This window comes from Salmo salar, chromosome 11 (assembly GCF_965601325.2).
Source record: "Salmo salar chromosome 11, fSalSal1, whole genome shotgun sequence".
In the NCBI taxonomy this organism is placed as follows: Eukaryota; Metazoa; Chordata; class Actinopteri; order Salmoniformes; family Salmonidae; genus Salmo; species Salmo salar.
In genome coordinates, this window is record NC_138301.1 from 91,931,248 (window position 1) to 91,942,284 (window position 11,037).

Genomic DNA, 11,037 nt, shown 5'->3' on the forward strand with positions numbered 1-11,037 from the left:
GTAAGCACGGTTTGAAATTATTATGTTTTAGACTAACATTATATCTGTTTGAGCTTCTTGCTGTCAATTTGCCCTCTACAAGTTATTTGTAATTATGTTCCAGCCCCCTGATCAGCCGCTCAAGAAAAAATCAGACTGCGGCTGAATCTAGTTGATGATCCCTGGTGTAAACTGTAGGGGTACCTATGGTGCTGGAGATCAGAGATGCCCAGTGAGAGAAAGGCAGGTTGGGGTTGCCAGGATCAGAGTAGTGCAGAAGGTGTCATATGCTGAGACAGGGAAGAGAGAAGTAATGGAAGATGGGTCCAGGGTGAGGGATCCTAAGAGCATCCCTGCGAGTAGGCCGAAGTCAATAGAGAGTGATAGGAATAACATGTGCTTCAGTAAGTTTTAGCATTTATAGCCATGGTTGTCAATTGTACTGTAGAAATTAAACGAAAGTCACAGAAATAGAGGTTGTGGTGGCAGCAGCAGAGAAGTACTTGGGATTGCGAGGATTTGCTGCAGAATATCTGCAAAGGGTGTTGAGTGGTAGTGTTATGTCCTCTCAGACCATTGGTCTGGAGTAGGACTAGATAGGGTTGAATAGTGAGGTGGGTGGCGTTTTTTGTTGTTGTTGAGAGGAGTAATAGATGCCAGGGCAATTGTTGTGTTATCTTATCAAAGAATATAATGTAGCTAGACCGTTAACGGCCTCACACACCAGTACAGTAGGTGGTGGTGTATGCACCTAAAAGTTGGATGCGATCTGCCAAGCAAATCCCAAAGAGAGAAGAAGAAGAAGAAGAAGAAGAAGAAGAAGAGTCCAGTTTGCCAGAAAGCCACACGAAGAAGAAAGGTCAAAGTTGATCTTGTCCATGTGTGTGTTTTGGTGCAGCGGTAGTTAGCTAGCTACTTGTAAAAGGGTTTCATCTTGCACTTTTGTGATCGTACAAATGTCGTAACTGGATGAACTCTCGACTTTGTGCTATAAGCAAGGCGTGTTATTTAACGATTGTTCGTGGATCACTCGTGAGTCTCCTGCAAATGATTTGTTTCAACTTATAGCAAAAGCGTTATTGCTAGTCATGGTAGCTAGATAGCTAACCATAGGAAATGTCTTGTGATAAAGCTAGTTTAGTTAGCTAGCTGAATCTGTAACGATAACTAGCTATCTCCTAATTTTGATCTTCAGAACTTTAACATTATCATGAAGCTTGTTAAACTTAACATTCAATGAAGACATGAGCAATGCAGAAAATTCGAGCCTTGATAGCAAGTCCACGAGTGTTGAGTATCAAAAGCAACGGTAAGCTTAATTTAGCCAAATTAGCTGACTAGTTCGGAGGAAATCCGATTTGAGTATGTCATCGATATTGTAGTAGCTGGCGTTCTAACGTTAACTCGTGTTAAGCGGTCAAGTAATGATGACCATTTGTTGGCACCTCCTCCAGGTAACGTTAGTCCTGTAGATCTGACATTATTGGAAGGATGTCCCCTGTAGTGATGAACCGTGTTGTATTTACATATCCATACCTTCTAGATGAGTACCTACCCACCTTCACCATAGTACATATGGTGAAGGTGCTAAGTATTGATTTCAGCCCGAGGATGGATTTAATTTCAGAAAGTTGTTCCCTCCTGTCTGGTTATCTTCACTCCCCTTATCTGAAAATCATATCTTAGATCAAGGAATTGTATATGTGGAATAACTAGGTGTGAGTGCACACTTACCCTGGTAGTGAATGAACAGGGCTGAAATGTCATAACTTGAATTAAATACATCCCTTCACTCACTAGCTATTTTTTTGTGTTTTTATCAGGTTGGCTTTACAAGTGTGCAGGGATAAGGTGGATAATGAGCGAAGAGTCAGGGAATGCGCAGACAAAGCCACTGAAACGAGTGGAGGAGGGAAATAGAGAGTCGGGTGAGAATGGGCACATCAGAAAGAAGCTTAAGTCTGATGTAGAACAGACTGGCGATGAGAGGAAACTCCCCAAAAGAAAAGTGGTCCTGCTTTTGGCGTATTCAGGCAAAGGTTACTACGGTATGCAGGTTGGTATTAACCCTCTTAATCTTTCCATAAATTGTATCCCATTGAGGGATGTTTTTAAACAAAATTGCTACTTTCTAAATTCTTAATCTGTTTTGTGTTTCAGAGAAATGCTGGATCTTCCCAGTTCAAAACCATTGAGGATGAGCTGGTTACAGCACTGATTAAGTCAGGGTGCATCCCAGACAACCATGGAGATGATATGAAAAAAATGTCATTCCAAAGATGTGCAAGAACAGACAAGGTATGGGAGACAAACATGGAAAGGGCTTAGTTGCTGTCTGCACAAATGCGTCCCTTGAGCAAGTAGTCTTACTTACCTGTGTTTTTATACCTGAAGTAATGGAATGCACAGGGTAAGACATGCACTGTGTGTGGCATCAAACACAAATGGATAATTACCTTGCTTTGTGATCAGCTCCATTTGTTTTGTCAGGGGGTTTCTGCAGCAGGTCAAGTGGTCTCTCTAAAACTATGGATGATTGAAGACATAAAGGAAAAGCTCAACTCCAATCTTCCACCTCAGATCAGAGTGCTGGGTGAGATCGCACTGCTTCCAGTTAAAAGTGTTGGAGACGAGCCTAAACCCTTCACAAGGAAACCCATGGTGTCAGAATTAAAAATATGTTCTTGAAGTCTAGGTGGTCGCTTTTGGGATGTCATTGATTCAACTTTTAGTGAAAATGTGTTGGACGTGGGATGACAATGGAATTGTTAATTGTCTCATGCTGTTTATTCTGCTTATTGTCTTGAATATATACTTTTAAAAATTGATCTAAAAAAGAACTTGGGTCGCTTTGGTTACCAATGGGGTTCCATATAGTTTGTGATATTTTTTTTTGTCCCGGTAGGTCTGAAACGAGTGACTGGGGGCTTCAATTCTAAAAACAGCTGTGATGCCCGCACATACTCCTACATGCTCCCCACTTTGGCCTTCGCCCCAAAAGACTATGGCACCGAGAATTTCGCTGCATTCCGCCTGGAGCCAGAGACACTGCAGAGAGTAAACCGTCTGTTTGGCAGCTACAAGGGCACTCATAACTTTCACAACTTCACCTCCCAGAAGGCCGCGCGGGACCCCAGCGCCCGCCGCTACATCACAGAGATGACCTGTGGCGAGCCCTTTGTGCGCGGCGGCGCCGAGTTTGCTGAGATTACCGTGCGTGGCCAGAGCTTCATGATGCATCAAATCCGGAAAATGATTGGCCTGGTGATAGCTGTGGTGAAGGGCTATTCTGGGGATGAGGTGTTAAAGCGAAGCTGGGGCGAGGAGAAGGTGGATGTGCCCAAGGCCCCTGGGCTGGGCCTAGTGCTCGAGAAGGTGCACTTTGATAGGTACAACAAGCGCTTCGGCGGGGACGGCCTCCATGAGTGCCTGGAGTGGACTGAAGAGGAGCAGGCTATCTTGGCCTTCAAGGAGGAACACATCTACCCCAGCATTGTGGAGACTGAGTGCCAGGAAGGGTCCATGGCCAGCTGGATGGCCACACTGCCCATACACGACTTTGAGGCCACTGCAAAAGGGGCTCAGGATAAGGACAGGGGGCAGGTGGGTGAATACAACAGAATAATATTTGCCAGCTCAATTGTCAGTGGTTGTTTGTTTTTGTAAGTCCTACAAAATGTTCAACATTAGTAGCTTAATCGACTAGGAGCAGTTCACACTGAGGAGTCATAAAACCTGCTGTCTTTTTGGGAGATGCCATCACCCTCTTTTTTTTTTAACCCATAAAATGTTTCAATTTTCAGGATGATGATGAGGGTAATGGTTCAGATTCTGCACTTTGAAGTCTCCAGCGAGTAGAAAGACACCCTTTGCTGTATCTCTCAAGAAGGAGCTTTTGTTTTGCTATGGAAATGCGTTGTCAATAATGCCACTGATTTTACATAATTCATTTGAATAAACATTTTGTTCTTTAATTTAAACCGTTGAGTGTGAATCCTTTCCAGTAGTAATCTTTAACACATTGTATTTTGGAGGATTTGTTAGCTGGAAGCATTCATAAAAGAAACACAGCTTGAGAAGACAGGTCTATGATGCGATGCCATGAAATTAATTATGGTATTTGATAACAATAATGTTAATCAATTATGGAAGTATAGTTTTTCTAGAATATTTGAGGTACTTTGAATATTATTTGGCCATGCCCAGCACGATATACCCACCGACTGCAAGGGCGCGAAATTAGAACATTAAGTAAAAAAGAGGACACCTATTCAGAGGCGCAGATATAAAAACACCCAAAATAGACATCAATTATTATTTAGAGCAGGAAACATGCCAACGATGTGTAAGACGTTCTTGAGTATCTTCAGGTATGTAACTAAACAGAAACGTTCTGTGTGGTCCGTGTTATCGCTGCGTTTTGAAAGCTAGCTAATCAGACCCCCATATCAATTTTGCCCTCCTAGTTGTATTGGTTATTGACGATCCATATTCGATATCAATGCACATTCTTCACTTTCATCCTCAGTCAGAGAAAGAGAAAGTTGTTTGTGCGATCAATGGATGTAGTAAACTGTTCTGCTCATCATTAGAGGGGAGACCAGTATGTTGGGAAACTGCCCAACGAAGACACGTTAATAGGTGAGTATCAGCTAAACTCCAACTCCCGCAACCAGGAAAAAAAGGTTGTGGCATTTCCTCACCAAGTAATGACAGCGTATGTATTCTGATTGGGGAAAGTATTTAGTGAATGACATCTATAGAGTTGGACTGCAAACGAATGATGTAGGTGTATTTGATTTATTTTACTAGGACCCGAGGCTATGCCAGTGACTGACTGACTGTTTTGTTGCAGGTGGTCGCAGTGCGGACGAGAAGTACTGCATGTTCATGCGCCACCGCTACAATGGCAGTTTGGAGCTGCTGCTGGAGCACATCAGACGTGAATCATACCAGATTAAAGTGAGTGACTTTTCTGACTGTCAATATTAGGGCCAGGAGGGAAGACTCTAGTCTGGTACCAGATCAGATAGAGCTCTTGCCTAATCCTCACTCAAGAAGTTTGTAGAAGCAGACTGGCTTCTACTCTCAAGAAGAGTGTAGAAGCAGACTGGGCCCTAGTATAAAAGGCCTGCTTTTTTTAGGGGGTAGACATATACAGTGCATTCGGAAAGTATTCAGACCCTTTGACTTTTTCCACAGCCTTATTCTAAAATTGATTAAATAAATGTCCCTCAACAATCTACACACACTACCCCATAATGACAAAGCAAAAACAGAAATACCTTATTTACATAAGTATTCAGAGTCAACCTGTGCTATGAGACTTGAAATTGAGCTCAGGTCCATTCTGTTTCCATTGATCATCATTGAAATGTTTTTATGAATTGGAGTCCACCTGTGGTAAATTCAATTGATTGGACATGATTTGGAAAGGCACACACCTGTCTATATACGGTCCCACAGTTGACAGTGCATGTCAAAGCAAAAACCAAGCCATGAGGTCTAAGGAATTGTCCGTAGAGCTCCGAGACAGGATTGTGTCGAGGCACAGATCTGGGGAAGGATACCAAAACATTTCTGCAGCATTGACGGTCCCCAAGAACACAGTGGCCTCCATCATTCTCTGTCATGGGTTCCCAAGTGGCGCAGCAGTCTAAGGCACTGCATCTCAGTGCTTGAGGCGTCACTATAGACACCCTGGTTCGATTCCAGGCTGCATCACAACCGGCCGTGATTGGGAGTCCCATAGGGCGGCGCACAATTGACCCAGCGTCGTCTGGGTTTGGCCGGTGTAGGCCGTCATTGTAAATAAGAATTTATTATGGACTTGGTCTTTTACGAATTAGGGCTATCTTCTGTATTTCACCACTACCTTGTCACAACACAACTGATTGGCTCAAACGCATTAAGAAGGAAAGAAATTCCACAAATTAACTTTTAACAAGGCACACCTGTTAACTGAAATGCATGCCAGGTGACTACCTCATGCAGATGGTTGAGAGAATGCCAAAAGTGTGCAAAGCTGTCAAGGCAAAGGTTGGTTACTTTGAAGAATCTCAAATATAAAATATATTTTGATTTGTTTAACACTTTTTTTGGTTACTACATGATTCCATATGTGTTATTTCATAGTTTTGATGTATTCGCTATTATTCTACAATGTAGAAAATAATACAAATACAGAAAAACCCATGAGTAAGTGTGTGAAACCTTTGACTGGTACTGTGTATGCCAATTATTTGATGGTCCGACCGCTTCATAAATTAGGATGATTAGGGCCTGGTGTTTTTCCCGGGTCTGCTCGGTCACAGGTAAATAAAAAACATTGGCCTTAATCATTGGTGTGGTGTGTGAAATATATTTTCATGGATTTAGTCAAATGTTGAGTGTGATGATGCTATTTATTCCGATGCAGGAGAGTGCCCTGATGAAGTTTGCCTCCATGGAAGGGAAGTTCCACCTCCATGACTTGGACTGGAGTAAACACTACAGCTTCCCAAGGAAAGTCATCCAGGTAGGGGGTTCAATGAAATACTACATGTTAGTTGCTTGAATGTTACACCATTTAAGCGGTCATTGGGGTGCTTGGTATACCAAAGAGGCAAGTTTGAAACTGGACCCACCTGTATTTATGCCAATTAACAGCAATGATATTATATACATAATTGTTTAGCAGACACTTAGTCATGCATTGTTAGTAGGGTGGCCCCAGCAGGAATTGAACCCATGATTCTTGGCGTTCTGTGAGCGGTCGTGCCTTTGAGCAGTCGTGGCTTGGGTTTCTGAAGTATAAGGTATAAGATCAACTACACTGCTCAAAAAAATAAAGGGAACACTTAAACAACACAATGTAACTCCAAGTCAATCACACTTCTGTGAAATCAAACTGTCCACTTAGGAAGCAACACTGATTGACAATACATTTTACATGCTGTTGTGCAAATGGAATAGACAACAGGTGGAAATTATAGGCAATTAGCAAGACACCCCCAATAAAGGAGTGGTTCTGCAGGTGGGGACCACAGACCACTTCTCAGTTCCTATGCTTCCTGGCTGATGTTTTGGTCACTTTTGAATGCTGGCGGTGCTTTCACTCTAGTGGTAGCATGAGACGGAGTCTACAACCCACACAAGTGGCTCAGGTAGTGCAGCTCATCAAGGATGGCACATCAATGCGAGCAGTGGCAAGAAGGTTTGCTGTGTCTGTCAGTGTAGTGTCCAGAGCATGGAGGCGCTACCAGGAGACAGGCCAGTACATCAGGAGACGTGGAGGAGGCCGTAGGAGGGCAACAACCCAGCAGCAGGACCGCTACCTCCACCTTTGTGCAAGGAGGAGCAGGAGCACTGCCAGAGCCCTGCAAAATGACCTCCAGCAGGCCACATGTGCATGTGTCTGCTCAAACGGTCAGAAACAGACTCCATGAGGGTGGTATGAGGGCCCGACGTCCACAGATGGGGGTTGTGCTTACAGCCCAACACCGTGCAGGACGTTTGGCATTTGCCAGAGAACACCAAGATTGGCAAATTCGCCACTGGCGCCCTGTGCTCTTCACAGATGAAAGCAGGTTCACACTGAGGACGTGACAGACGTGACAGAGTCTGGAGATGCTGTGGAGAACGTTCTGCTGCCTGCAACATTCTCCAGCATGACCGGTTTGGCGGTGGGTCAGTCATGGTGTGGGGTGGCATTTCTTTGGGGGGCCACACAGCCCTCCATGTGCTCGCCAGAGGTAGCCTGACTGCCATTAGGTACCGAGATGAGATCCTCAGACCCCTTGTGAGACCATATGCTGGTGCGGTTGGCCCTGGGTTCCTCCTAATGCAAGACAATGCTAGACCTCATGTGGCTGGAGTGTGTCAGCAGTTCCTGCAAGAGGAAGTCATTGACGCTATGGACTGGCCCGCCCGTTCCCCAGACCTGAATCCAATTGAGCACATCTGGGACATCATGTCTCGCTCCATCCACCAACGCCACGTTTCACCACAGACTGTCCAGGAGTTGGCGGATGCTTTAGTCCAGGTCTGGGAGGAGATCCCTCAGGAGAACATCCACCACCTCATCAGGAGCATGCCCAGGCGTTGTAGGGAGGTCATACAGGCACGTGGAGGCCACACACACTACTGAGCCTCATTTTGACTTGTTTTAAGGACATTACATCAAAGTTGGATCAGCCTGTAGTGTGGTTTTCCACTTTAATTTTGAGTGTGACTCCAAATTCAGACCTCCATGGGTTGATAAATTGGATTTCCATTGATTATTTTTGTGTGATTTTGTTGTCAGCACATTCAACTATGTAAAGAAAAAAGTATTTAATAAGATTATTTATTTCATTCAGATCTAGGATGTGTTGTTTAAGTGTTCCCTTTATTTTTTTGAGCAGTGTATAACATATAGACCACCTTGTTTGGACTGGAGTCTGCAACCCAGAATTACATTTTCTTCTCATGTCTGTCTGTCGCCCCCTGTAGTTACCCAACAGCGTGTACAAGAAGGTGCTGGTGATCCTCCGTGACTCCATCCTGCCCCACATAGCAATCCCACACTGATGATCGACTTCCTGGCTATAGCCTATGATGTTGGCGAGTTGGGTTTCCATCGTCTGTTTTTATAGACTGTTCTATAGAAGACAATCTGAGTGGATGCTATGCTGTACTGAAAGAGAGTAGACCTCTCGTTCATGCTTATTCCATTAAACTATCAATGACTGGCATTTCATCCTCACATCTGCTGTAAATCTGTTAACAGTCAACAACACCTTTTGCCCATTGTGTCTCGTCTTTCTCTCGAAGTCACCTGCCAGAGTACTTGGTGGCAGCGTTTGCCAAGCGTCTGTCACGCCTGGCCCTCACGGCGGTGCCTGCTGCCTTGCTCATGGTAATACCCTTCATCTGCAACCTGATCCGCTGTCATCCGGCCTGCAGAGTCCTCATTCACCGCCCCCATTTCACCCCATACACTCACCTGTCTGGAGATGGGAATGAATTAGATACTGATTGTAATGTTGTGGTGGGTTTACATTTAGGCAAGGTCTCAAAGGGCTTTCCAATAGACAGCAGATTGTTTGTCATTTTCTCTCTGTGAGTGTGTGTGCTTGAACAGAAGCCTGTGATGACCCCTACCTGATGGAGGAGGAGGACCCCACCCAGTGCCATGCCCTGGAAAGCAGCCTGTGGGAGCTACAGGTGTGTAGGGATATCCAGAGAAACACACATGAACACAACGAAATCAGTGCCCTTAACTTTTTATTCTTGCGTTCCTCCTGAGTATAGACTCTTCAGAAGCATTGCCAGCCTGATGTGGCCAAGGCTGCCATGGCGATCAACAAGCCCCTGTCACAGCAGAAGGATGACATCAGCGAGCTCCTGGAGTTATCCACCTATGGGTTGAGGTGACATCTCCAAACAGTGATTTTCTTCAGCTACTCTTTGGTCCCCCTTGTGGTTTAAAAATCCAAATGTTTTTTTTATTGGTTGGTTAGGATATAATGTCTGGTGCGGATTCTTTCTTTGTTATCATTTCTTTGCATGTATATTTATATTGGTGTTTGTCACCATGTTATTGATGGAATGTGTTTCCATGTCTGTGCACATAGCAGATGGAGCGGGACCTGAAGCAGAGCAAGACTGTGCCACTGGAGTTTGACCGTGCCATCAAGCTACTGCAGGGCACTGGAGGGGTGGGGGTGCTGGGCCTGCACTTCTCTCTAGAGTAGAGACAACCAGCACCAGGACATTCATACACCCAGCTCTTTGGACCTCTCTCCGATATCCCCTTTATATTTCAGCTCCACATTTTTCTTGTGTTTTCTGTTTGGGATTCATTGTACTTCAATCATGTGTGTTTCCCAAGTGGCACAGTGGTCTAAGGCACTGCATCTCAGTGCTAGAGGCATCACTACAGACCCTGGCTTGATCCCGGGCTGTATCACAACCGGCCGTAATCGGGAGTCCCATAGGATGGCGCACAATTGGCCCAGCGTCTCCCGGGTTTGGCTGGGGTAGGCCGTCATTGTAAATAAGAATTTGTTCTTAACTGTCTTGCCTAGTTAAATAAAGGTTCAATAAAAAATGTAAACCTTTCTAGAAAACTGTGCTGTATTTACAATTGAGGCTTATTGTCAGATAAGATTTACAATGTTTTGTAGATGTTGACATTGGTATGCATGTGTGCAATCTCTGTTAGACATGGGGTGATACAATTTCTATAACCATTTTAAACATTAGTCATATAAAGTTTGACAGGGAGGGAGTTGCACTTGAAAGATGCATTCACAACTCTATGCACCATGTTTATAATGCATTTGAATGGGCGCATTGAGATATAAAAAAAAAGGCAAGGAAGTTGTTCAGAAATGTCAGAAATCCACCTAGCGGTTGATCATGATTCTGTTACCTTAAACATAGTCATTAAGCGTCTTCTGTACGGGGGAGTTTTGTTAAGCGCTCAGATGCTTGGTCTCGACATCAACGCACATAACTTGCAGTACGGTTTAGGAAACATAAGGACCTTGTCTTTCATATCAGTCAGAAATCATTTTCAGAAAACCAAAGGTTAAATTGATACACACTTTTACAGAGTTAGTGTACCGGAGGAGGAAGGCACCCATAGCTGTATGGATCTGTCCTAAACTGCTACAGTACGTGTATATTTTTTTAATTAAAGGATTTTTTCTCGCTGTTGAAAGATTCGGTCTATATATTTCGAAATCCGTATTGCATTAAAATAGATTCCGCTTTTCTCACATGAGTGTGTCCTTCATTGGAATCCGTAGGATTGCTCGGCATTCATTGGCTGATTGCGTGATCGTTGTCACTGTTTACGTCAATACGCGTAGCTGCTTCCTGAAGCTTAGCAGATCCAGCAAAATTGAAGATGGTAAGTCTGAAAAGACAGTAAATATTAGATTTCGAGGCTTATTTATATGTTTCCTGAACATTACTTGTATGAAGACGTTAGCACTAGCCTTGTTACCGTAAAATCTACCTCTAGATCCCGGTAAATAAAACTTGTGAAGATCTGTTGGTCTGCTAGCTAGCTACGATCACATGACAGTT

At 44.0% G+C, this 11,037-nt stretch overlaps 2 protein-coding genes across 3 annotated transcripts; both read left to right on the plus strand.

The window, feature by feature from the left end:
- The first annotated feature begins 791 nt into the window (after positions 1-791).
- LOC106563154 (pseudouridylate synthase 1 homolog) lies at positions 792-3,959 on the plus strand. Of its 2 annotated transcripts, none has more exons than XM_014128418.3 (6): positions 792-1,011; positions 1,803-2,035; positions 2,140-2,277; positions 2,470-2,572; positions 2,885-3,582; positions 3,783-3,959. In XM_014128418.3, the coding sequence occupies exons 2-6, from the start codon at positions 1,838-1,840 to the stop codon at positions 3,819-3,821; spliced, it is 1,176 nt and encodes a 391-aa protein (XP_013983893.3). In that variant the 5' UTR covers positions 792-1,011; positions 1,803-1,837; the 3' UTR covers positions 3,822-3,959. The 2 variants fall into 2 exon arrangements, with proteins under 2 accessions (XP_013983893.3, XP_013983892.3); XM_014128417.3 differs by having other exon boundaries at positions 801-1,288.
- Positions 3,960-4,045: 86 nt separating this feature from the next.
- LOC145859192 (nucleolar complex protein 4 homolog) lies at positions 4,046-10,019 on the plus strand. The gene is made up of 5 exons (XM_082958141.1): positions 4,046-4,941; positions 6,398-6,496; positions 8,452-9,165; positions 9,253-9,371; positions 9,576-10,019. The coding sequence occupies exons 1-3, from the start codon at positions 4,864-4,866 to the stop codon at positions 8,527-8,529; spliced, it is 255 nt and encodes an 84-aa protein (XP_082814267.1). The 5' UTR covers positions 4,046-4,863; the 3' UTR covers positions 8,530-9,165; positions 9,253-9,371; positions 9,576-10,019.
- The last annotated feature ends 1,018 nt before the right edge of the window (positions 10,020-11,037 follow it).

Bases quoted from the DNA above. Each gene is read 5' to 3' on its own strand.
- LOC106563154 (XM_014128417.3), top strand. From the start codon at position 1,231: ATGCAGAAAATTCGAGCCTTGATAGCAAGTCCACGAGTGTTGAGTATC. The intron at 2,036-2,139 runs GTTGGTATTAAC...TTTGTGTTTCAG, and splicing joins AAGGTTACTACGGTATGCAG to AGAAATGCTGGATCTTCCCA. The intron at 3,583-3,782 runs GTGGGTGAATAC...TTCAATTTTCAG, and splicing joins AGGATAAGGACAGGGGGCAG to GATGATGATGAGGGTAATGG.
- LOC145859192 (XM_082958141.1), top strand. From the start codon at position 4,864: ATGTTCATGCGCCACCGCTACAATGGCAGTTTGGAGCTGCTGCTGGAG. The intron at 4,942-6,397 runs GTGAGTGACTTT...ATTCCGATGCAG, and splicing joins GTGAATCATACCAGATTAAA to GAGAGTGCCCTGATGAAGTT. The intron at 6,497-8,451 runs GTAGGGGGTTCA...CGCCCCCTGTAG, and splicing joins TCCCAAGGAAAGTCATCCAG to TTACCCAACAGCGTGTACAA.